General features: G+C 41.4%; 1 protein-coding gene across 1 annotated transcript in view; it reads left to right on the forward strand.

Moving 5' to 3' along the window:
• LOC117679973 (uncharacterized) overlaps window positions 1-27,397 on the forward strand; it is a 294,700-nt gene extending 267,303 nt beyond the window's left edge. Inside the window, exon 6 of the mRNA XM_087874976.1 lies at window positions 27,223-27,397. Coding sequence (XP_087731102.1) covers window positions 27,223-27,397 — 175 coding nt within the window. The remainder of the gene's footprint in view (window positions 1-27,222) is intronic.
• Window positions 27,398-27,886: the final 489 nt, after the last annotated feature.

Raw genomic sequence — 27,886 nt, forward strand, 5'->3', positions numbered from 1 at the left:
CTCTCCACTGATGGGATTTCTAAATATAAATACTTTTCCAGGGTGAAAGTTGTTTTAACTGCTGTCAGCAGTTTAAGGGAATGATTAGTTGAAAGGGTTGCCATATCCATTTGCCCATGTATATCTTTAATCCGTTGTTTAACTTGGTTCAGTGTGTCACACAACGGGAACTCTACGCCATATCGGTTCAATATTTCTGACAGCCGGGTTAGCCAGGAATACCTTTGAGGATTTGAAATCTGCTGTTCCTCTAGATATATTTTAGGGAGTCTGCTGGCATCCATCTGGGTCATTTTTAGCCAGTAGGCTACCGCCCTAGTGATTGTATAGGTGTATAGTGAGAAATGTCCCAATTCAGCTCTGACGGCTGCAGCTGAAGTGGGATAATAATGCTTCTGCGCATGTCCAAGATGGCGGCGCCCGCTGGAACTACGATCTGATGATGGGGCACCGACCTACCCTTTGGGTTCTTTGGGGGTCATGCTGAAGATCTTAGACCCCAGGACCAGTCAGGGGAGCTCCTCGCCAGCACGGAGAGGGTTTTCTTTCCCTCCGTGACTGGGTAGAGAGGAAGGGGCGATGCATGGAGCGCCAGGCTGATCAGCTGGGCGTCGGCAGCGTCGGCGGCGTTTTTTCACAGCCGGCGGCCATCAATTAGAGGGAGCGGTGCTGTGCCGGGGACGCCGCCGCGCGGCAAGCTTCTAAGCCCGGGGGGTTGCCCGAGGGGTTGTAAGATGTGTCGGGCACCCCCCGAAGACCTCTGGGACGTCGCCAGGCTCTTTCGGGGGCTGGCGACGATGGCGCGGTGGCGGCAGCGATGGCGGTTGCTGTGAAGGCTAGCTGGCGGTCAGACGGCGCTGGGGACCCCCCCTCGGAATAGGAGCGGGGGGGGCAACAAACCAACAATCCAACAGGCCTGGGAGACCTGCAACAATGGTCGGGGCGGAAAAGACCCGGAGCGATTTGCTGGGCCTTGGGAAGCCTCAATTTGTGGTTGTATGGGGGGCTGGGGAAAACTGCCCCATTTCTGCCCCATTTCTCTCTTCCCCAGCGTTCCTCGTTAAACCTGGGCCCACCGGACCAACTATCAGCCTGTGTGACCCATTGGCGCGATGCCCTATTATTGTTACTATTCTGAACCCCCTGACTCTGGAGAGGGCTATTTCCATCTGAATGGGAGACCGGTACAAGACTGCATCCCGTCAGCTGAGGGGGCTGGACATTTGCCTGGCCACCGTGAGAGGGTGGCCAGGTACTAGAGCACCTGAGGGCTGAACCGGGAGGCTTTTACATGAATGCACTTTATCAGCGAGGGGATTTTACCAGCGAGGAGACTTTACTATAGGTCTTTACCTCCGGACAAACCGCCGTGAGAGGGCGATTTTGGACCTGACCCCTGGACGCTGTCTTTATGCATCGGTTCATTGCTACCATCTCACCACATGAGGGGACTGTCCAGCTGACCTAACCACCGTGAGAGGGTGGTTGGAACTATTTTCCCCCTTGGAATTGTGGTCGTCTTGGCTTGGACCATGGCCTCTGTTGTGAGGGGACAAGGGACTTGGTCATGTAAACATGTCTCTGAGACTCCCCATTCCTCTGTCTTCTCCCCAGTCCTTTATATATACCCTCAGGATATGGTCTTATTACCCAGTATGATGATCAATGTACTCAGCAGCGGAGCTTCTTGGTCTGCGAGACTCCCCCCTCTCGCAGGCTTGGCCCTCCATTCTATCGAGGGCCTACCTCGATGACGGGCTCTGGAGTCCCGAGAGGTGGCATGCCGCAAAGAGGGGGCTGCGGGGTTTTTTAAAATTGTCCTTGTTTAAACTTTTAAGGGGTTTGGGGAGGGGGGAGGGGGGTGGGATTGAAATTAGGGTTGTGGGTTTGGGGGATAACCCACTAGGGGGAGAGTCGGGCTTGGCCAGGACGTCCGGCGGGGGTGGCGGGGCATCCGGAGGGGGTCGAGCTGGTCCAGATTGTGTTTCTACCATCGGTACTGTGTGTGGGAGAGGTAGATATGGCGGGAGCAGGGGGCCATATCATGTTAAGGGAGCACGCGCCCGCTGTCTTCAAGCGGTAGAGTGCTCCGGCCCCCAAAGCTCCACCCGTGCTCCAGGTAGTACAGACCTTCAGGGCCCGGGCCTTCGCCTGATGTTGTGCAACGCCAGGTCTGTAGTAAATAAAGCCCCCCTCATCTGTGATCTTGTTTACGAGGGGGGAGCGGACCTGGCGGGTATTACGGAGACCTGGTTGGGCCCAGAGGGAGGGGTCCCTCTGGTAGAAATGTGCCCACCAGGTTTCCACGCATTCCATCAGCCAAGGCCACAGGGGAGGGGCGGGGGAGTAGCGGTTATTATTAGAGAAGGCCTTAGGCCGAGGGAGACCACTGTACCTCAGACAGCTGGTTGTGAGTCCCTCTTTGTGAAGTGGGGCCATGGGGTTCAGAGGGGTTTGCTGATCACGTACCTGGCTCCCTGCCACGTGGCGGCAGCCCTGCCCGAGCTACTCAACGTTATTGCCGCGGTGGCGGTTGATACCCCCAGACTTATGGTCATGGGGGATTTCAACCTGCCATCCGTGGGTGAGGCGTCTGAGGTGGCTCGAGAGTTCATGGCTTCCATGACGGCCATGGACCTGACCCAACTAATTCATGGCCCTACGCACATTGGGGGAAACACACTGGACTTGGTTTTTGTCTCTGGACAGTGGTTGAGTGATCTTGAGATAGGGGATATAGTCATCGAGCCCTTGTCATGGTCAGATCACTCGCTCCTTCGCCTTGACCTTCGAACCGCGGCACCCCGCTGCAGGGAGGCGGAACCGGTAAGATGGTACCGCCCCAGGCGCCTGATGGAACCTGATAGGTTCCAGAGGGAGCTTGGGCCAATCCCGGAGGTTCTGGCTCACGCCTCGTCTGGGGACCTAGTGGCCGCCTGGGATAGGGCGGCTGCTGGAGCCCTGGACCGAGTCGTGCCTTTGCGGCCTCTGACCCGGCGCCGATCTCGCCTGGCTCCTTGGTTCACCGAGGAGCTGAGGGAGATGAAGCGCCGGAAAAGACGCCTAGAGAGCTGTTGGAAGGCCAGTCTTTCTGAATCTGACAGAACACTGGTAAGATCCCATATTAGGAATTACCTAGTGGCGATAAAAGCAGCAAAATGTACCCATTTTGCTGCTCTTATTGCGTCATCAGATAATCGCCCGGCCACCCTGTTTAGGGTGACCCGCTCCCTGCTCCATCAGGAAGCGCGGGAGGACCCCTTGGAGGGAAGAGCCGAGGATTTTGTTCAGTATCTGTATGACAAAATCACTCAGATTCGGGCAAGTCTGGACTCTGACGGGATAGATCCAGCGAGGGTGACGGAGACAGGTCTTGAGACTGTTATCTGGGATGAGTTTGATCCTGTGACCCCAGATGACGTGGACAGGATTCTGGGTAGATTGAACGCGACCACATGTTTGTTGGACCCGTGTCCCTCCTGGTTAGTGCTGGCTTCCCGGGAGGTGACGCGAGGCTGGCTCCAGGGGATTATAAATGCTTCGTTGGGTGAGGGTGTCTTTCCCGCCGCCCTGAAAGAGGCGGTGGTAAGGCCTCTCCTCAAGAAGCCATCCCTGGACCCGGCAATATTGGCTAATTATCGTCCAGTCTCCAACCTTTGCTTTGTTGCGAAGGTTGTTGAGAGTGTGGTTGCGCGACAGCTACCCCAGTACCTGGATGAAGCGGCGTATCTAGATCCGTTCCAGTCGGGCTTCAGGCCTGGGTACAGCACGGAAACGGCATTGGTCGCGTTGGTTGATGATCTCTGGAGGGCTCGGGACAGGGGTTGTTCCTCTGTCCTGGTCCTGTTAGACCTCTCAGCGGCTTTTGATACCATCGACCATGGTATCATGCTGCACCGGTTGGAGGGGTTGGGGGTGGGAGGCACCGTTTTACGGTGGTTCTCCTCCTTTCTCTCTGACCGGTCGCAGTCTGTGTTGACAGGGGGGCAGAGATCGACCCCGAGGCCCCTTATATGCGGGGTGCCGCAGGGATCGGTTCTCTCGCCCCTTCTGTTCAACATTTATGTAAAGCCGCTGGGCGAGATCATCCGTGGTTTCGGGGTGAAGTACCATCTGTACGCTGACGATACCCAGCTGTACATCTCCACCCCGAACCACCCCAACGATGCCCTTGAAGTGATGTCCCAGTGCCTGGAGGCCGTACGGATCTGGATGGGGAGAAACGGGCTCAGACTCAACCCATCCAAGACCGAGTGGCTGTGGTTTCCGACGTCCCGATATAGTCAGCTGACGCCATCGCTGGCTATTGGGGGCGAATCACTGGCCCCCACGGAAAGGGCTCGCAACTTGGGCGTCCTCCTGGATTCACGGCTGTCTTTAGAAGAACACCTGACGGCCGTGACCGGGAGGATTTTTCATCAGGTTCGCCTGATTCGCCAGTTGCATCCCTTTCTAGATCGGGACTCGTTACGCACAGTCACTCATGCCCTCGTCACCTCTCGTCTGGACTATTGTAACGCTCTCTACATGGGGCTCCCCTTGAGGTGCACCCGGAGGCTCCAACTGGCGCAGAGTGCGGCCGCGCGGGTGGTTATGGGAGCAACATGGAGCTCCCATGTAACACCTCTCCTGCGCGAGCTGCACTGGCTCCCGGTGGTCTTCCGGGTGCGCTTCAAGGTGTTGGTTACCACCTTTAAAGCGCTCCATGGCTTAGGACTTGGTTACTTACGGGACCGCCTACTACCATCAACAGCCTCCCACCGACCAGTACGCTCCCACAGAGAGGGGCTCCTCCAGGTGCCGTCGGCCAAACAATGTCGGCTGTCGGCCCCCAGGGGGAGAGCCTTCTCTGTGGGGGCCCCGACGATCTGGAATGAGCTCCCCCCAGAGATACGGAGGATTCCGGATCTGCGCACCTTCCGCCGCGAGTTGAAGACGCTTTTATTTCATCAAGCCGGCCTCGCCTAATTCTTCTCCCTTTAAACTGTAAATTTTAAATTTTTAAATGTATTTTAAAATTATGGGTTTTTAATCAGTATTAATTTCAGCCAAATTTATTTAATTCATTTTACTTGATCTTAAATTTTGTATATTTATGTGTTTTATCTCATGGCTGTGCACCGCCCTGAGTCCTTCGGGAGTAGGGCGGTATAGAAATTCAATAAAATAAATAAATAAATAAATAAATAAATTGTTTACCCCAAGCATCCTCCTTAACAGATTATTTTGAGTTCTCTCTAATATGGGGGCCTCTGTAAGACCCCAAATTTCAGCACCATAGAGCATGATCGGAACAAGTTTAGCCTGAAAGACTTTACGAAGAGGTAAAATGGAGGTTGGTTGGATTCGTTTACTTAATTTAGATACAAGGCTTGCTCCTGCTCTAACCTTTTGAGAAAGGTATTGATGGTGCGGAGTCCAACCTCCTGCACTGGAAAAAACAATTCCAAGATAAGTATATTGGGTAACTTGTTCAATTTTTGTGTCGTTAATCTGCCAATTGTGCTTTTTATTCTTGTTGCCAAAGACTAAAACTTTTGATTTAGCTACATTTATAGTCAAGTGGTTTGCAGTACAGTAACGTGTGAGCTTGTCAAGAAGTCTCCTCATTCCTATTTGGGTTCTAGAAAACAACACTAAGTCATCGGCATACATTAATACGTTAATAAATCTAGAGCCTATTTGGGGGCTGTGCGTCATAAGATCATCCAGCTGCGCTGGGATATCATTTATATAAAGGTTAAAAAGAGTAGGGCCCAGCAGGCAGCCCTGCCTCACTCCTCTAGTTGTCGGTATGCTGTTTGTTGAGGCCCCATTTGCTGCATATCTGACTCTAATTGCCGTATTAGTATAGAGAATCCTGATCAACAAAATAAGTCTGGGGTCCATCCCCATAACTTGTAGTTTCCTCCACAAATGGTTCCTATCTATAGAATCAAAAGCAGCAGTAAGATCAATAAAGGCGGTATACAGCTTTTTCCCCTGGGTCTTGTATTTATTAATTAAGTGGGAAAGGACAAAACAATTGTCTATGGTAGACCTACCTGATCTAAAACCTGCCTGCTCATTTGCCAGAATTTCCTTATCCAAGCACCAGTCCTCTATTCTCCCTCCGACTCAAAAAAAGTCATTAATAATGTTTCTCTCCAAGAAACATACTGAAATAGATTTATTGACAACAAATGTGAAATAGTGTTTAACGTGCTGGTTTAGGAACAAGTTCTAATTGACCCTCAAGTACAGAATGATTTGAAACCAGTCATTTTTTCTCAACCCAACTTTAGAGAGCTGTTGGTCTCTACTCTGCAGAAAGGAGGAGTAAGCATGAGCTGAAACTCCTGAATGAAAAGTGTTATACTAAATGTAACAAATAAAGAAATGAGCATTATAAATGCCATTTTATGGACCTGGTGGTGTAATCATGTATACACTCCCTTATTCTTTCTCTTGGTTATATTGATTGACCAATGACTTGCACTTACCTGCTTTTAATATTTATCATTTTCAGTTTAGTTTAGTTTTTCTCCACTTGGATCTAAGGATTATTGTATTCTTACTATTTCCCTGTATTTTGTTTATTGGTTGTGTTATTTGACTGTTTCTACTATGTGAACTGACCAGAATCACAAATGTGAGATAGGTAGGTATATAAATTGAATTAATTAATAAATTAGATATATATTTTTTTAAAAATAGAGAAGGAAAGAAAAGAGAAAATAAGAAAGAATTTAATCATTTTGCTCTGTAATGCCAGCACAATATTGATTAATGAATAATTTAAAAAAACAACTGCGATTATTACAAAAGAAGAAGTGATTATTTGTAAATGGCCTTGCTTTAAACTATTTGCCCACTCATGAATCAACCTGTTGTTGTCTTCTCTGGGACCTACAATATTATTGGTATCATTATTTTCCATGGAAGTAGAACTTCAACTATATATGAGATCCAATGGTGCCCCTCTGTGAATAGAAATAGTTCTCACATGCTGACCTGTCTCTACTATTAGGGCAGGGCAACCTTTTTTGATCAAGACCCATATTTATTTGTAAAAATTATTTCAACCTCCAAAGAGTATCCTATCACTAGCAGAAGCCATGAAATTTGTCTTTTTGATTTCAGGAGTTTGGGAGAAAAGTAAAGGTATAAAATAGGTATATTAGAAGGTGACTAGACTGTTGATTTTTGAAAGCTATAAATTGATTATGGCTCCAGTTAGATTTGAAATAAGATTTTAAATTGGTCATGGAAATCCTTCTTATGGGAAAAAAAATCTAGTTTTTTTCAATTCTTGAAAGGAAACATGATAAGATGAGTATTAGAACATTGGAAAACAGAGGGAACCAGAGGAAAATAAAAATTATAATTAAAGGAGAAGAAAATTTGGCTTACTAACATGGAATGTTAAAAATGCCATTATAGATAAATGGCTTTTAGGAGATGGTAGAGGAACAAGTTTCGCCATATAGAACTGGGGCAAAATTGAAAGTGGATTTGAAAATGATAGGCTGATATAGGAAAAAGAGCTTTCACTGGATATTCAAATAAAACCTGCTGATGTCTTAATAATTGAAACTGAATAATTGAAATGTGCAAGTGGGAAATGAAAAAAGTGATTTGAATAACTTTATCAAATCTATGAAATGATCTACAAAAAAGATCTGTTAAGCTTCTGAAAGTTTTTCTGAGTAGGGACAAAGAAGAAATCAAAAGAAGTGCAGGACATTATTCGAAGAGATTAAAGATCAAGACTATTAAAAGCAAAAGTAAGAAACATAAAGACCCCACTGGCTTAGTTGATGAAGGTTAAAAAATATATGGTGTTATTTCTGGTAACCCTTAATGGGCTTTTGTTGACCAGGACTGGATGACAAAGCTGTCATCCACCTTCTCTTAAAGTTCAACAAAAAAACTTCATTCCATAGAAGTTTATGTTGAACTTTAAGAGAAGGTGATAAGTTGTTCAAATTGTTTATACTTGTGATGAAGAGGGCCATTAGTAAATGAAATGTACTAATGGCCCTTACATTTACATGATGTAAAAAAGATGTTGAGACTCTGGAAATAGTGCAGGGAAGAGCAACAAAAATGATTGGGGGACTGGAGGCTAAAACATATGAAGAACGGTTGCAGAAACTGGGTATGTCTAGTTTGATGAAGAGAAGGACTAGGGGAGACATGGTAGCAGTGTTCCAATATCTCAGGGGTTGCCACAAAGAAGAGGGAGTCAAGCTATTCTTCAAAGCACCTGAGGGTAGAACAAGAAGCAATGGGTGTAAACTAATCAAGGAGAGAAGCAATTTAGAACTAAGGAGAAATTTCCTGACAGTTAGAACAATTAATAAGTGGAACAACTTGCTTGCAGAAGTTATGAATGCCCAACACTGGAAATTTTTAAGATGATGTGGGATAACCATTTGTCTGAAGTGGTGTAGGGATTCCTGCCTGGGCAGGGGGTTGGACTAGAAGACCTCAAGGTCTCTTCCAACTCTGTTATTCTATTCTAAATATTTACCTTTCTTTTTTCTTATAATATTCACATGACATTGATTTTATTATTTTCTTTTAAAAAGTTATAGTCTTATTTGCTAAGGAGATCAATGGTAAATGTATCTTGTTAAAAACAGAACTTCAAGTATTTTGACAGTATTTAGTGCATGGAATATTTTATGAAATCACAAAAGTGTATTAAATGTTTAGTTGCATCAAACATTCTTTTTCATTACATAATAATTCATTCTATTCACCTTACATTCCATGTTGAAAATTTGTAGATCTTGTGAACATAGTTCAGATAAATTGATACTACTTTTCAAAACTGCTAATCTATGCTAATGTCATTTTGGTAATAGTCTGGCAACAGCTGTTAGAATGTTGTCCCTGTAGGTCATAGAGTGAAGATGGGAAAATCCTTAATAAAATGTTGTCAGAAGCTACAGGTGGGAAATAAAGGAGCTTTTGTGACCTGTAATCCTATTTCCTCATAAAATCATGGAGTGTACAGTCATTTCGTGGCTGAAATTAGATAACATGCTGGTAGTCTTCCAATATCAACTTATGCAGTTTGCCAGTATCACTTCTGGTGAAGAATCATAAAACAGAGAGCAACTGACCTTTTTATTTCTTTCTTTCATTCCTTTCTTTCTAACTTGCTTTTGGAATTGCATATAAAAATAGGAGCTAATCTAAATAAAGGAGGTTTTTTTTAATAAATTATGTTAGCTTTGATGAACATTGCATAGTCAGGCTTAAAGAAATTAAGATTTATAAGTATGGATCATAGTGTTAATGGACACCTTCTGTTTTCTCTAGGTCAAATGAGATTCAATGAGCCATTCTACATCCCAGTTAAATACCTAGTACATGTATGTATGTCCTGATATACATATATCTAGATCTAGATGATATAGATAGATATAGATAGATAGATAGATAGATAGATAGATAGATAGATAGATAGAGATAGAGATAGAGATAGAGATAGAGATAGAGATAGAGATAGAGATAGAGATAGAGATAGAGATAGAGATAGATAGATATAGGTATTTCTCTTTAGCCAGGTTCTTCACATAAATACACATAAAGGCCTACGAAAAGAAAAGAAAACAGATAGATATAGATATAGATATAGATATAGATATAGATATAGATATAGATATAGATATAGATATAGATATAGATATAGATATAGATTTTACCGTGTTTCCCCAAAAATAAGATCCTGTCTTATATTTTTTTGAACCCTGAAATAAGCGCTTGGCTTGGCCTTATTGCCATGCACTCAAAAGCCCATTGGGCTTATTATCAGGGGATGTCTTATTTTGGGGGAAACAGGGTACTGTATTGATTAGCCCTTGGGCCATATTAAAGTGCAGAGTTCCAGACACAAATTATTTCTAAAATCTGAAAAAAACAATTTAAAATGGAATTGGATAAAATACCATTTAAAATGAAATTGGAATAAAATACGATTTAAAATGAAATTGGAATAAAATACAGTTTAAAATGATAGCTTTGATTAGCCTGTAGGCCATATCAAAGCACAAGGTGCAAACACATATCGTCAATAAAATCTTATACAAACAATTTAAAATAGGAGTCGGGTAAAATACAATAGTTATAGAATAAGATACAATATAATTTAATAGATAAATATAGATATAGATATAAATACAGATACATACACATACACATACACATACACATACACATACACATACACATATACATATACATGACATACCTAGAACTAAGGAGAAAATTCCTAATGATGAGAGCAATGGAATAGTTTGCCTTCAGATGTTGTGGGTGCTCCATCACTGGAGGCTTTCAAAAAGGGGTTGGACTAGAAGACCTTCCAACTCTATTATTCTATGTTCTATGATATTTGCATTAGAAGGAATATACAGCAGGTAAATGAGGAAGAACCAGATTGATGCAGTGTTTATAGTACTGGCCTAGAAACCAGAAGACTGTGAAAGCCAGTTGAGTGACTGGGTCAGTAACTCTCTTTCATCCCAACTCACCTCATAGGGTTGCTGTTGTAGGGAAAATAGGAGAAGGAAGGTGTACTAGGTATATTTGCCACCTTCAGTTACTTATACATTAATAAAGGCAGGATAAAAATCTAATAATAAAGCCATAAAGGAATTACAATTTGAATTTTGTTCTTTTTTTAGACATTAAAAGGTAAGACTAAATAGGTAGTTCCTCCAATGTATTGTTGAAATAAGGACATTGACAAGGCAGAAGAAAAATAATAGTAGCAGTCTATAAGTGGGGTTTTATTCAAGGCTTAACTGTGATGAATGTATTGATTAACAGGGCCAAAGTAGCATTTCTGATGTTGGGTTAAATAAAAGAAATAAGCCAAAATGATAGACAGACAGTATGAATTTTGAAACAAGACGATTCCAGTGACAATGTTTGTGATGAGAATCTTAAATTTAGTCCTACAATCCAAAAAAAAGTGATACTTATAGATTTTTGTTTTTTTTTAAAAAAACACTAATTTCTATCTTTCCTCCTTTCCTTTGGGAATATATTTATATTACATTTCCTAAGGAAATCTATTACATCAGAAATACTATTGGGCTCTATGGATAATTGTTTTCTACAACTGCTTACATTTTAAACATTACAATATTTATTAGTCAATGTTGAAATGTTAATAGGTTCTGTTTTAAAATTCTTGTTCAATCTGAGATTACAGCATTTGATTTCTCATTAGCAGATGTAGTAAATGCCTAAGGAAAATTAGATATAGCTGAAAACCATTATTTATCGGCTTCAGAAGAAATAAATTGTCATTGCTGAAAATTTAATGCCATCGGGGTTTTTTTTTTTTTCTTTTCTACTTGCACAAGGAGCACTATTGCTAATAGACTTCAGAGCTTGAAATAAATAAATCTTTGGAATCCTGTTGCATCTCATGGGGTGTGACATTTGACAGTCTTTTATAGTGCCGAACGAAACAAGTTTGTGAGCTGGAATTCAATTGCGGTGTATTGATTCCTTGCATCAGTCATTATTCCCTGCTGATTGACAGCTGAAAATTGGTTACGTTAAGTATTTCATATGTTATATTGGCTGACATTTGCTTGCCTGCTCTTGTGTCAATATTGTTGTAAAGATCTCCAGCTCTATGAGATAGCAATATACACCGACTGTGGCTTTTGTGTGATGTTCCAGTGTTTTTCCTGACATAATTTAAGACATATTAAAAACCAGCAGCATCTCCCCTCTTGAGAAGCTTAATGCCAATATTATTGTCTTCCAGGAGAAGATCATGTATGCTCATAATCGGGTGCTAATTTGCACCCATATGCTCATGTTTAGGCATTAGGTGCTATAACTGTAAAACTGAGCCTGATTGATTGATTCATGTCAAGCCTCATCTCAGCTCATGCGGTGGAAAGTCATGCGGCTGACCCTTTTTACACTAAAAAAAGAGAGATCCCTGTTCTCTTCTTTCACCTAGAACCATCACATTGACTGAATAATCTGTAATACATTAGTGCTGACATTTGTTAGGCAAGAATTAAACAAGACACAGTAATCATTCCCCTGAATAAGAATTGTGTTTGGTTTCCAGCAGAGTTCTATTAAACGAATAATAGAATTGTCTGCTTCAATGCAGAAAATGGTGAATATTCTCAGAGGTAATGAGCTTCTTTAACTCTTTCGTGCCTGGGGATCATGTTTTGCTCAGCTTGCCTGATGGGGCAGAAGCAGGAGGAATCTCGTTGGGTGTGAATTGCTAGAGGTCAAGAAGTAACCCAAAACAAAATGCAAAACAGCTCAAAGGGGCTGGTGATAAATACAAAGATCTTCTTACCAGAACTCAATCCACCATCTAATTTTCATTTGTGTCACAGGCTTTGGTGGCATTTTAGAATTAACTCATTTTGCACAGTAAATTGCATCCTAGAAAATGGTATTTCACACTGTTAAAAGGGGGAAATAGTCTCAAATTGCATTAGGTTTCAAAATAAATGTGTCATGCACTCCCAAAGATATCTATTGCTGAGCTGTGGAAAGTGGGTGCACAATTAGGACTGTAGTTTCTCAATGCTCCCCACCATTACAAATTCTTGTGTATCTTCTTAGGGCACATTTTGCATAGTATTTCCAGCAGCAGGTAAAGTTGCTTTTATTCTCCTTGATTTTTCTGTCCCTATACTGTAGAGGCTTTAATTTATTTCTACCTGTCCTCCTTTTATTGTATATAATTGCCATTTGTGAGTAACCATTGTTTAGTATGTTCTTCTGCAGTATTTATTTCTAGTTAACTGTTTATATAATTGCCATCTTAAGCAAGCTCATAGAAGTAATATTTTCAAACCCTCCCTCAAGAACTTCCATTCCTGCTCCCCAAACACACATACTGGCCAGCAACTCCCTTGAGAAGCTTTTCAAAGATTGCAGGAAGCTGCAAAGGGAGGAGGGAAATAGGAAATTTTCTTTCTGTAAACTTCCTTTATTAACCTCATGGGAAATTAAAACAAGCAGAAGACTCATCAAGAATTCATCAAATGGCTTACAGAGATACGTATCTGTACTAAAGCAGGAGGTGTAAGCATATGTGGCAAAAATTACTCATTTTTGGGGTGAATTCATCAGATAGATCCAAGATTGTCTGGGTGATTATTACTCTGTATACCCAGCACTTTTAAAACCTGTGCAATAGTACTATTTATCTAACTACTATGTGGTGGAAGGAAGGGGGATCTGCTATTTGATTCTGAGACTCTGTTCATACTCTGCAGGTTTTATTTTACAGTGCAAGTTAGCTATGGGAAGTTGCTTCATTTCACTTTTGTTATTTGTTTTTCAAGCAATTCAGTCCCTGATTCTGACTTCAGGCCTTGGAATAAAATTTAATACACAATCAGAATGTGTACTGAATGGGTTATCCTACTTCTACTCATTTAGGTTATATATTTTGCAACTGCATTGTTCTACAAAGAGCAAAGGAATATGATATCCTTGGTTTTCATAATAGTTTAAAATATAAATTGTGCACAGTACTATATATGACAAAGTTTCTTATATAACCTGTATGGTAAGGATGAAGTCTTGCTCAATAAGGAATTATACATATACATCAGAGGTGGGTTTCAGCAGGTTCTGACCAGTTCTGGAGAACCGGTAGTAAAAATTCTGACTGGCCCCACTCCCATCTATTCTCTGCCTCCCAAGTCCCAGCTGATCAGGAGGAAATGGGGATTTTGCAGTAACCTTCCCCTGGATTGGGTTGGGAATGGAGATTTTACAGTATCCTTCTCCTGTCACGCTCACCAAGCCACGTCCACAGAATCAGTAGTAAAAAAATTTGAAACCCACCACTGATACACATAAACTGAATTCCCACTCTGGTCATAGGAAAAGTACTCAGGAGATGGCTAAAAGAAAATTCAGAATGAATGAATGAAGCTATACTATCTAGGTGATTTAGATAGTGTCTAGGTAATCTGGATAATATCTAGGTGAACAGATGAAAGTTTAGCAAAGAGAGATCCAATCTAGGATTAAAGATAATTTTCCAGACAGTAAGAATGACTTGCCTCCAGAAGTTTGGTTGCTCCATCATTGGAGGCTTTTAAGAAGAGACTGGACAACCATTTGTCCAGAATGGTATAGGGTCCCCAGTTTGAACACCTTCCAAGGTTCCCTCCAACTCTATCCTGCATCTGTAGATTTCAGGTGGTTTGTTAAATAAACTGGAGTGGAAGAGAGAGAAACAGAGAGAGAGAGAGAGAGAATAATTGTCACTATAATTTCTTTTACATATCAATTTAATCAGAGCCAATATTATCTGATCTAGATAAGTAATATATAGCTTACTTTATCACAACAAACCAGATGAAGGTTAAAATGGCAGGAGTTTACCAGTGTTTTTTATTCACTTATGTTTAACAATGAGGGAGTTCAAGGTGCCTGATTAGAATTCCGCAAAGGAGAATCACCAGGTCATATTTCCATGTGTAGAAGTCAACATGTGAAGATCAGTGAGCAGCCTTCCCTTTCTGTCACATTGGTGATGTCATGGAAGAACCAGGTTCCATTCCAGTGTGATTGGCACTGAATACATCATGAGACTGAAGATCTTAAAGTCCAAACTCAAGAAGAAGAAGAAGAAGAAGAAGAAGAAGAAGAAGAAGAAGAAGAAGAAGAAGAAGAAGAAGAAGAAGAAGAAGAAGAAGAAGAAGAAGAATGCCTTTCATCCATACATGATGTTGACAGACTCCACTTACCAAAAAAAAATAGGTGGGTGTGGAATCGTACAAATATGCCACTCAGCTGAAGAAGAAAAAAGGGCATTGGAAGAATATCTGAAGGACAGTGAAGAAGATGCACTGAAGCAGTGTTTCTCAACCTTGGAAGCTTGAAGATGAGCGCTGCTGGCTGGATGATTCTGGGAGTTGAAGTCCACCCATCTTCAAGCTTCCAAGGTTGAGAAACACTGCACTGAAGCTAGCCCACTATGAAGGCTTACTGAGTACCATAGAGACCAAAGTGGCCTACAAGAAAAACCAAAGAGAGCTCAGAAGAAAAAGTATTACATGGCTGGTACATTTAAAAGAAAATAGCAAACAGAGCAGATAATTAGACAATGGCTAACAGCATTAAAGTTGAAGAAACAGACAGTGGAGCTAATTCTGGCTGCATAAGTCGAAGCCTTAAGTATAAATACATACAAAGCCAGAATAGAGATGACAGCAACAGACAGCAAATGCCACCTGTGCAAAGAAGCTGAAGAAATAGTAGACCACCTAATTAGCTGCTCTGAGAAGATTGCACAGACTGACTATAAATAGCAGCATGACAAAATAGCAACAATGGTACGCTGGAATATTTTCAAGAAATACCATTTGCCTGCAAGCAAGAATTGGTGGGACCATAACACCATAAAATAAAGAAACTAAAATGCTCTGGGACTTTAGATTTCAAACAGACAAGCACCTGCCACATAACATCCCAGAACTGACAATTGTTGATAAGAAATGCAAACAAATATTGACAGTGGACGTTGCAGTACCCGGAGACAGCCGAATAGGAGAAAAAGAACTGGAGAAAATTACAAAATATAAAGACCTGCTAATAGAAGTGGCAAATGAAAGCAAGGTTAGTATCAGTATTTATAGGTGGCTTGCCTAGCTAAAACATATGGAGCACCTCTTGAACACTATTGATATTGACACAATCACAATTAGTCAGTTGCAAAAGAGTATTTCCTGGGTGTGTTGTGAATGGGTCAGCATGCTGCTAGGCACCCTCATTTTGCTGGGATGTCAGCAAGTTTATCTGTTCTGTTGCCACAGCAATCTTCCAAATATTGTCATCTGAAACTACTATATCCTCTACCAGCTCTCCAATGATGTTAAATTCTGCTGATTTCCTGGAGTGGTAGAGAATAATATTTGCATTATATGTTTTAGGTTTCATCCAGCTTCCTGGGAATTTTACAGAATAATTCAATTGCCCCATCTTCTCTTTAAGGACATATGGACCCTCTTATGTTGATTCAATGTCATTGGCCTAAGGACCATTATCCAATCACCTAGCTCAATGGTGGATTCCCTGGCATGCACATTATATTTCTGTCAGTTTTGACTTTCTTACCATGTTATATATTTATTTGATTTCTATAGCCACCTATTTCAACAAGACTCACCCTCTTGCAAGAAATTTGCAATAATTCTTATTTGTTTTGTCTTTATCAAGAGCTATGGTGGCGCAGTGGTTAAAATGCAGTACTGAAGGGTATTTCTGCTGACCACCAGTTACCTGCAAATCTCACCAGGCTCAAGGTTGATTCAGCCTTCCATCCTTCCGAGGTCGGTAAAATGAGGACCCAGATTGTTGGGGGAAATATGCTGACTCTGTAGACTGCTTAGAGAGGGCTGTAATGAACTGTCGAGCTCAGTGGTGGGTACCTCCCGGTTCCGCCTGGTTCCGCCGAGCAGGTAGCGGTGATGATATGACATCACCTAACCGGTTCTCCCCCTCCCCCACCTGCCTCCCCCACACCCCACACCCCACGTTATTCTTACCTTTTATTTGCCCCCCCTCTCCAATCTATTGCTGCCTCCTGAGTCCCAGCTGATGGCTAGAGGAAAAAAACTGTTTAAACTGTTGCCACGGGCTTCAAAGGGCTGCCCTACAGCTGATCAGTGTTAAAAGAAAACAAATGAGTAGACCGGTGCCTGCAAAAATAAATGGGTAGACCAGTGCCTGCAAAAATACATGAGTAGACCAGTGCCTGCAAAAATAAATGGGTAGACCAGTGCCTGCAAAAATACACGAGTAGACCGGTGCCTGCAAAAATAAATGGGTAGACCAGTGCCTGCAAAAATACATGAGTAGACCGATGCCTGTAAAAATAAATGAGTAGACCAGTGCCTGTAAAAATACATGAGTAGACCGATGCCTGCAAAAATAAATGGGTAGACCAATACCTGCCAAAATACATGAGTAGACCAGTGCCTGCAAAAATAAATGGGTAGACCAGTGCCTGCAAAAATACATGAGTAGACCGATGCCTGTAAAAATAAATGGGTAGACCGGTATAGCTCTGCAAGCAGTTAAAAGCCTGGTAGACAGTACCTCTGCTAAATCCTAAATAATTGTCACATGACCATCAAGCCACGCCCATAGAACCGGTAGTAAAAAAAATTAGAACCCACCCCTGGTCGAGCTGTATATAAGTCCAAGTGTTATTGTTGTTGCTATTTTGTTTCTGTAACAAGCCTTGGCTCACTGAGCTTTCCAGTTTCTACAGCTTAAACACTTTATATTGTTATATTTCCCTTCTGTTTCCTGAATGTATTCATGCTTCTCTTTGGAGTTTTAGAAAGGTGTATCCATACTTCTTTAGATCTTTCCTCTTTGGCTATCATGAATTCAAGATATCATGAATCATTTCCTCAATGTAACAGTCATTTCAAATTCACCTTTTCTTGTTGATAGGGATTAGGTCCATGATAGCAGACATTTTATTCTCTCTTCCAGTGTCTGGCACATTGTTCTCAACAAGCGAGGACAAGAAATTGTTGGATTTCTGACTCTCAACATATATCAGAATAATTAAAATACATTATTTTCATCATCATCACTTTGTGACACAAAAAGCCTTATCCCTATTTTTTTTTCTCTGCACAGCCATATTTTTTTCTCTGCTCTATGCTAAAGCCTCTTGATAGTGCCATGTTTTTCTCTCTTTTATTTTTATCAAAATATTTTCAATAGGCAATTCATGTTCCAAAGCCCGGATTTTTCTGGAAAAGCAAAGAAACATCCCCATATTTCCTGTTGCATCTGTTCCTTTGAATAACATTATTTATAATAATGATAAACAACATTAATAAAACTTAAAGAAAACTTTCAGAAAGCACAATTTTTGGTGTAAAAGCACCATGTTTAAAACATTATTGTGCTCCTTTTTTTAATTCTCTGACATTCTCCACTTTTCACTCTGTTTAATTCTACTCTGCTAATTTACTATAAGAAGCTTTAAATTCTTATACAGAATTGTGTTTGCCAGGATTGGTGGAAACAATGTGCTAGAAAACTAGGGTAACGGCTTGTCACATTTTTGACTTAGGAAGAGAGAATTTGCCTTATTTGTTTCCTATTTCCCTAAAGCTTTGAGAGGAAACTTGCCTCCAGCAACTTAGCTGCCTAACTCTTCCACGTCCATCTTCTGGATGTCACCTGCTAAGGTAAGGAGCCTGAAAAAGCCTGGACACTGTATGTATGGGTGGCCTTTTGTTTACGGCAGACAAAGACAAAATCCTCTGGATTACTTGAAGATATCATATAACACACAAGATGGAGCTACTATTATTCTCTTCTAAGACATATTGTGTTTCCCTTGGGCAGAGAAAAGTACACGCAGCCAATCCTGGGAGGGCAGGTCCTATTAAAGATTTATGCAAGCCTGAATTATTTGGCTTTAAACTTTGTCTTTTTCCATTTTTTAATAAGAAGGATGCTTTCTTTAGACACTGCAACCTGAAGTAGATGGTATCACCTGTAATCCTTGGCTTAGGCAGAGAGCTTCTAAATGGATTGAATTAGGTGCAAGACAGAACTGTTTTTTTCTTTCTTTCCCTCAAGGCCCACCATTACTTTTTCCCTGTTGTTTGTGCTTTTAAGGATTCCACTAATGCAGCGTTCAAGGTGGGACTTAAAATTCTATGTCTTTCAAGCCTCTTCTTCCAAAAAGCATGTTTAGAAGTGGTTGATGCCTGTAAACATTTTATCAAAGCTCGGTCCTTTGATTTTATGCATTTAAGAATGGATATCGTAAAAGTGATTTTTGGGGGTGGGAGGGTGAGCAGGAAAAAAGGCAATCCGTAACATTAATGCAGCAGGAAGCTCTGTAAATTTATAATTTGAGATCATTTAAAACTTGATTTATTTATATTCCATGTCATTTCAGCTATTAGTTCAGTTCAAGTACTCAAAAGTATAGTTATTGGGAGGATTATTATAGATTGTTACTTCCACTTTAACTATTTTTGAAATAGCTTCATTCATAAAGTATGAATATATTTACTCCCATTTCAAAATTCCGGGTACTCCCAACAGAAAACAAGGACTCGGTCAATCCTGAGAAACTGAGTTTTACAAATTCAATGTAATTTAGTAGCTTGAAATATCAGAATTTTTCTGTATGTAGTTAGCCTCTTGAATATGGCAAACAAGCTGTATGTTAAACAGCTCTATAGAAGATTAGTTTATTGGTTGGTCCAGAACAATAGCCTGGCAGATAATCAAGCCAGATTTGTGGATAAATAAATACTTCCATAATTTACTAGAAAAATGTATCAACCATCTTTATTACTACATATGTTGTAATATTTAACGTATGTTTATGTTATTTAATATTGAAATATCTATTCTGAATTTCTTTGGGATTTTTGAAAGTTTTATAATAGGTATTTATGCCCCTGTTGAAATTAGAATATGGACTTAATTTTATGTAGGCTCCATATTGCTGTCTGAAATTTTGAGTTAAATTAGTTTTTTGGGAGATGGGGCAGTGGTGGGTTGCTCCCGGTTCGCACCGGTTCGCAAGAACCGATAGTAAAAATTTGTAGAACTTCGGAGAACCGGTAATAATATTGGCTGGCCACGCCCCCGAACCAATCCCCGGCCCGGTTGCCGCTCGCTTACCCTGCCCACCTCATCAGAGTTTTTTTTTTTATTTATTTACTTTTAAAAGCATTTTTTCTGCAACCTCTTTGGCCGAAGAGGTTGTAGAAAAAAAAATGCCTTTAAAAGCCTATGGCGATCTGATGGGGAGGGTTTCTGGTAGCTTCCTGACTTCACTGACCTTACAGAATAATTTTTTGTCATCAGAGAAGGAAGCAATGGATTTTGATTTAAAATTGTAGAGCTTATCAGTTCAATATCTGACCCTGATTAGCCTCAAGAGGACCACGACAGTGCTGAAGCATTGGGTTCTTGACGACGACATTCAGAGAGATCTAAGTACAGTATATCCTCCCCTCTCTCTGTGAGACAGGTTTGCTTAAGAGATCTTTATCCAATGGCAAATAATGAGCCAATTTTCTATAGTCAACTTATAGGATAACATTCACACTTGCTAAATTCAATGTTTAACCTTATTCATTGCTAGAAAGAAGATTTAACAGCATTCCAGTGCAAAAGCAGCTTTAGTCCTGCCTGTTGGGCAAAATGGAAATATCACATCTGTTTCTGTAATGCTCAACGTCATATTCTACCTACAGACTTATATATCATCATCTCCTTTTAATGACCCCATAATCCCTTGCGTGGTAGAGTCTGTGCAACTGAATGGAACTGAGTGCTTACTGGCCGGATGCCCTTCCTGTCCCCTATGCGGAATTTTATTCTCATCATGCCTGGAGAGAAATATCTGCCTTTACCTAGGATCGAACCCATAGCCTCCTGATCATGAGGCAAGAGCTCCACTTCTAAGCCACTGCACCAGTCACACACACACACGTGTATGTATTAATAAATGTTTAAAATATTGTATTTGGTTAAGTGCAAACAAGTCTCTTCTTTCTTTTGGTCTTCAACAATAAGTGAAAAAAAATTATCTGTGTGTTGATTGTGCCAAACACCTAACTTTGTCATATTATCCCTTTTCAGGTAAGGCTGAAGCTTGTAAATGACAGATTTCTTAAGATTGCCTTCAGTGATGTTCTCATATCCTTTCCATTATGCCTTTTTACTGGCCTTGTAGTGAGATCTCCAGGACGGCAGACCTTTTGCTTCTTGAAAGTATAAGCTTATTTGGTCTGAAACCCTATTAAAGTAAATGTAGCAACTCAGTTTTTTCTGAAGAATTTAGGGAGCGATAGCAAGAGATAAGAGATAAGAGTTTAGGGAGCAATAGGAAGAGATGCAGTAGCTCAGTGGCTAAGACACTGAGCTTGTCAATTGAAAGGTTGGGAGTTCAACAGTTCGAATTCCTAGTGCCGCGTAATGGGGTGAGCTCCCGTTACTTGTCACAGCTTCTGCCAACCTAGCAGTTCAAAAGCATGTAAAAAATGCAAGTAGAAAAATAGGGACCACCTTTGGTGGGAAGGTAACAGCGTTCCGTGCACCTTTGGCATTTAGTCATGCCGGCCACATGACCACAGAGATGTCTTCGGCAGCACTGGCTCTTTGGTTTTGAAACAGAGATGAGCACCACCCCCTAGTGTCAGGAACAACTAGCATATATGTGTGAGGGGAACCTTTACCTTTAGGAAGAGATAATGATCAAAGAGGTTGAAAATATAGGATGAACTATTTTCTGTATATTTGATAATAGAAGTTCAAAGAACAAGGGAAATCTTTCTGTGGCTTGGGAACAGCAAAAAACTTTAAATTTGGAAGAAGCAAGGCAACCATAGAAAATAGTTGCAAGAGAAATTTGACTAAACTAAATAATATTCGATCAGGTAGTTTGTTCACAACCAATGAGTTTTTAATTGAGAAAAAGAAATAAACATAGTATAATGTTGTGGTTCTAGAATGAAAATGGAGCTGTGTAATTCATGTACTTTCAATGAGAGGAAGAGGTTTACTATTAAAGAGCTTTCACAACAATTCCCTGCAAAAAGTTACCCTGCGGTAAGATGGGCAGCCAATAAATTTTATAAACAATTAAATAAAATAAAAGCAACAGGTGCCCGATCTACTAATGTTGTTAATTCCATTTGCACATGAAACTCACACAATCTTCTTTTACAAACCAAGACACTGGATGAAATTTTAGGGGAAAATGTGAGTGATAATATATAATTTATACTATATATAAATTAATCATGACATTTGAAGTATCATTAATTTTCACAAAATTATTCATGAAAGCACCGCCCCAACCACTGGCATCATTAGTGTTCCTTTCCCATAGCAATATTAACTGTAATTCAGTTTGCCAAGTTGTCTCTTGGAATCAGCACCTCCAGCATCATTGTTGAGAAAGTTTATGCTTATTCAAATTATACTTTCTGGGAATTGTGTTGGAATTGGAGCATGAAAATTCAGATTTAATTTCTGCTTGACCACGGAGCTTACTGGATAACTTTCTCTGAACCTAAATTGTTTCCTGGGATTACTGTAGAGAAAATGTTGAGCAGATTCTCAAGACCTTGACCTTCTAGAACAGAAGTGTCAAACTTGTGGCCCACAGGCTGGATGCATCATACACTGGCCATGCCCATGCCCTGTTTAGCGAAGGGGAAAAAAAGTTGTGATACGTCACGTGACTCCACCGTGACGACATGAGTTTGACACCCCTGTTCTAGAGCAGGGGTATCAAACTCGCAATAACACGTCGTCATGTGACATATCGCAACTTTTTCCCCTTTGCTAAAATGGGGGGTGTGGGAGTGGCCAGTGCGTGACACATCCGGCCCACGGCCTGCGAGTTTGACACCCCTTTCCTAGAGAAAAGAGAGTCAATAAATTAATTAAACTAAATTAAATAGTAATTATAACATTTTCCTTTGGTGAGCTAAGATTAATATCATGAATCAGGGTTCCAAGGACTCTCCCTCCAAACACACAGAGAAAAGAACCACAATTCCCCCTAAATGTAAAGCTGCACCTGTACTTTTGCCAGGTGGGTGAATAACCGCCACTGGAGCTGTTATTATCTGTTCTCTTTTCCACAGCAAACAGAAGAGACCAGAGAAAGAAGTATAGCTGCAATAGTGCACTTTCCATTTCTGTGGAGAGGTGCCACTAATATCTTTGTGTTAACAATGCTCAGGTTCAAATATTTTCTCCCTGACACCGCTACCATCACAATCAATGATGATCATATCTGCAGGGGGTGGAAACAAAGTACTATATATATATTTCTTTCTCAGAATTGATGCAAGAGCATATTTGTGTTGCTCTGGTTGCCCGGCAACCATGATCTCTTCTCTTGGTCTGACAGTTGCTTTTTTTTTTTTTTAACAAGGAGCCAGCCATAACATAAGGAGCATTGATCCTCAACTTATTATCAGATCTTGCACACACACTTTCAAAAGCTAATCACATATAATATTGCTGCTGAAGGCTTGCTTTACGCTTCATTACACTTCTGTGGCTAAGTTTCTAGACAGGATTGTGGTGGTTTGTAAAGGTACCCAGGAAGAATTGTGCCGCTCTCATTCAAACTATTAGAACATTTTTTCTTATTATTATTTATGGGAGGCATTATTGTGTAATAGTTAACCATAAAATTATTTTTGAATTTTTATAAAAGCATCTAGGTAGAGTCAAGAGCCTCGGTGGTGCAGCGGACTAAAGTGCTGTTAAGTACTAGCACTTAGCTGCCAGCTGCCTGCAATTAGTGCAAGTTCGAATCTCACCAGGCTCAAGGTTGACTCAGACTTCCATCGTTTCGAGGAAGGTAAATTGAGGACCCAGATTGTGGGGGCAATAAGCCAACTTTGTATATAACAACACCACTTGGGGGGGGGGCGAAAGCCCTAATAAGCAGGTATATACAAAAAAGTATGCAGGCTATTGCTATAATGCATTGTAAGCCGCCCTGAGTCTACGGAGAAGCGAGCTGCACTGGCTCCCGGTGGTCTTCCGTATGCACTTCAAGGTTTTGGTTACCACCTTTAGAGCGCTCCATGGCTTAGGACCTGGTTACCTACGGGACCGCCTGCTGCCACCAATAGCCTCCCACCGCCGGTACACTCTCATAGAGAGGGGCTTCTCCGGGTGCCGTTGGCCAAACAATGTCGACTGGCGCCCCCAGGGGGAGAGCCTTCTCTGTGGGGGCACCTACTATCTGGAATGAGCTCGCTCCGGAGATACGGAAGATCCCGGATCTGCGCACCTTCCGCCGCACTCTTAAGACCTTTTTATTCCATCAGGCTGGCCTGGCCTAATCTTTTTCCCTTTTTTCCCTTTTTAAAATGTAAATTTTAATCTGTTTTAAATTATTGGGGTGTTTTAAATCTGTCTTGAGCCAAATTGTTTATTCGGTTTTACTTTGCTTTTAAATTTTGTATTTATATGTTTCATCGCATATTAAGACCTACCTAGTGGCGATAAAGACGGCAAAGTTTAATTACTTTTCCGCCTCTATTGCATCATCAGGGAATCGTCCGGCAGCCCTGTTCAGGGTAACCCGCTCCCTGCTCCATCTGGGAGCGCGGGAGGATCCCTTGGAAGGCAGGGCGGAGGATTTCGGACAATACCTGTATGACAAAATCGCTCAGATCCGGGGGGACTTGGACTCTGACTGGGTAGATCAGGGCAGGGTGACGAGGAATAGTCTTGAGAATGTTATCTGGGAGGAGTTTGATGCTGTGACTCCCGATGATGTGGACAGGATTTTGGGGAGACTTAGTGCGGCCACATGTTTACTGGACCCGTGTCCCTCCTGGTTGGTACTGGCCTCCCAGGAGGTTACACGAGGCTGGCTCCAGGGTGTTATCAACGCTTCATTGAGTGAGGGTCACTTCCCCGCGGCCTTGAAAGAGGCAGAGGTGAGGCCTCTCCTCAAGAAGCCGTCCCTGGATCCGGCAATATTGGCTAACTATCGTCCTGTCTCCAACCTTCGCTTTCTGGCAAAGGTTGTTGAGAGTGTGGTCGCGCGACAGTTTCCGCAATTCCTGGAGGAAACATCCTATCTGGATCCGTTCCAGTCTGGTTTCAGGCCGGGGCACAGCACGGAAACGGCATTGGTCGCGTTGGTTGATGATCTCTGGAGGGCTCAGGACAGGGGTTGCTCCTCTGTTCTGGTCCTGTTAGACCTCTCAGCGGCTTTTGATACCATCGACCATGGTATCATGCTGCACCGGTTGGAAGAGTTGGGGTTGGGGGGCACCGTTTTACGGTGGTTCTCCTCCTTTCTCTCCGACCGGTCGCAGTTCGTATTGGCAGGGGGACAGAGGTCGACCTCAAGGCCTCTTATATGTGGAGTGCCTCAGGGGTCGGTCCTCTCGCCCCTCCTGTTCAACATTTATGTGAAGCCGCTGGGCGAGATCATCCGTGGCTTTGGGGTGAGATACCATCAGTACGCTGATGATACTCAGCTGTACATCTCCACCCCAGGCCACCCCAATGATGCCTTTGAAGTGATGTCCCAGTGCCTGGAGGCTGTACGGATCTGGATGGGGAGGAACAGGCTCAAGCTCAACCCTTCCAAGACTGAGTGGCTGTGGTTCCCGGCATCCCGATATAGTCAGTTGACTCCATCACTGACTATTGGGGGCGAGTCTTTGGCCCCCACAGAGAGGGCTCACAATCTGGGAGTCCTCCTGGATACGCAGCTGCCCTTGGAGGAACATCTGACGGCTGTAACCAGGGGGACCTTTTATCAGGTTCGCCTGATCCGCCAGTTGCGGCCCTTTCTTGATCGGGATTCCCTGTGCACAGTCACTCATGCCCTTGTGACCTCTCGCCTTGATTACTGTAATGCTCTCTACATGGGGCTCCCCTTGAAGAGCACCCGGAGGCTCCAACTGGTCCAGAACGCAGCAGCGCGGGTAGTGACGGGAGCAGCATGGCGCTCCCATGTAACACCGCTCCTGCGCGAGCTGCACTGGCTCCCAGTGGTCTTCCGGGTGCGCTTCAAGGTGTTGGTTATCACCTTTAAAGCGCTCCATGGCATAGGGCCTAGCTATCTCCGATACCGCCTGCTGCCACCGACGACCTCCCATCGACCCGTGCGCTCCCACAGAGAGGGCCTCCTCGGGGTGCCATCAGCCAAACAATGCAGGCTGGTGACCCCCAGGGGGAGGGCCTTCTCTGTGGGCGCTCCCACCCTCTGGAATCAGTTGCCCCCAGAGATAAGGAGAATCCATGACCTCAGTGCCTTCCGCCGTGCCCTTAAAACCTTCCTTTTCCAACAAGCCAGGCTGGCCTAATTCTTTTTAAGTTTTTTTAATTGTTTTGTTTATTGTTTTAATTAATGGGGCCAAATTTATATATATATATATTTAACTGTATTTTAATATTCATATTTGATGTTTTTATTTGGCTGTTCACCGCCCTGAGTCCTCAGGGAGAAGGGCGGTATACAAATTCAAAAATAAAATAAAATAAAAAATAAATCTTGTGGCTGTTCACCGCCCTGAGTCCTTTGGGAGTAGGGCGGTATATAAATCAAATAAAATAAAAAAAAAATGAAATAATATACAAGACTGGCAAAATTTTCAAGTAATTTTTAAAGGTATTAAAATTTGTATTCATTTACTGTACTGTACTTTTATAGCTTTTTGCTACACATGGTAGGCATCTTTGTCCGATTTATGTCATGTTTGTTTGTTTGTCTCCCAGTGCTTACTAAATAACAGACTGAAATAATTGATTTATTAGCACCATGGCTTATGAACCACAGCTGACTTACTAGACTCATAGCTTAAGAGCCACATTTCTGGTCCACATCAGATGGTTCAGGGCTTCTAACACAGGTATATCTTCAAATACTGCAAAATTTTACCACTAGTACAAATACTATTAATTTTACCCCATCCATACCTGTACTTATATTGAAACTTATTTTATATAGCACACGTTTTTCAAAATACTGCACAGCACTTCATGACAAAAACAAAAACACACAAATATATGTACTGTATATAAATGAAAAGCACAAAAACGTGCATATGAAAATCATGCAAAAATGCAAAAAAGAACATTTTACATAGAATGTTTTAAAACAATTGTGCAATCTCAGATTCAAAATGGTCTTAACTTTGGAAGCATTTGTCTGAACTAAAGTTTGAAATTTCCACCTATTTCCTAGTTCCTCCTCTTATGCCTTTAAAAGACATAAATTGCTTAAAAAACCAATATTTATGTTTTATATATAGATTCAGCTGTATATATAAGATTACTTGTGCCTGTTGTAATTGTATAAAGTCTTTGTATAATGTCCTGCTTAACTTTAGTATAAACCCAATATTTCTCTAATCCATGCTGTATTATGGCTATATTTTTGAAATTACTTTGAAATAATTATTCTACGAAAAATAAATTCATAGCATTTTTATTTTTTCCCAATAACTTATATGTAACTGTACACATTGTAAAGTTTTAGAGGACTGTTAGGTTCCATATATCTTATGGAATTCTTCATTCTTTGCATTTAATTTAATTAATATTTGAATTCTTTCAAGTTAAAAATCTTATTTTGCACAAAACTATAAAAAAGTTTACAAATGTAAATTGAATGATAATGAATGTTTAAATTAATTGAAAATATATTTTGTTTCTAAGGGGGAAGGAAGGAAGGAAGGAAGGAAGGAAGAAGAAAGAAAGAAAGAAAGAAAGAAAGAAAGAAAGAAAGAAAGAAAGAAAGAAAGAAAGAAAGAAAGAAAGAAAAAGAGATCCACATGGGTATATATATCTGGAAACAATATGCCAATTAAACTTGACTGAAAACTACTGTTAGTGTCTTTCAATTAGCACAGAAAACTCAGTCATTTGTAAATGTATCTGTTAAGTATGCATTAACAAATTAAGCATTAAGAGTCCACAGATATGTTAACTACTGTAACCATAATATCATAGTATTGTTGGAAGGATACATTATGCTTTCAAACCTTTATCTGCAAAAGTGCAGGATTCATCTTAATTTCCTCCTTTCACACGGTTCAGCTCTTTGTCTATTTGGGAAAGGAATAAGAATGAATCATCTCTGTCTACACTGCCTTCTACATCCACCATAGTTCAGACCCATTCACCTGAATATTATGGACTATCAAGAGCAATTTGTCACTTCTTACAAAACAGTCTTTTCAGACCTCCCACACTGATATCTCTACTTCAGAACTGTGTTTTGAAATCCATCATTCCAATATGTACAAAACATATTAACAGCTTCTATAAGTTCCTTGATGAACTTAGTGTAATAATAATTGTAAATTCTTTCCTTGTAAGC

The sequence above is a fragment of the Pantherophis guttatus genome, chromosome 8 (genome assembly GCF_059756535.1).
Source record: "Pantherophis guttatus breed Tessera chromosome 8, ASM5975653v1, whole genome shotgun sequence".
NCBI classification, from domain to species: Eukaryota; Metazoa; Chordata; class Lepidosauria; order Squamata; family Colubridae; genus Pantherophis; species Pantherophis guttatus.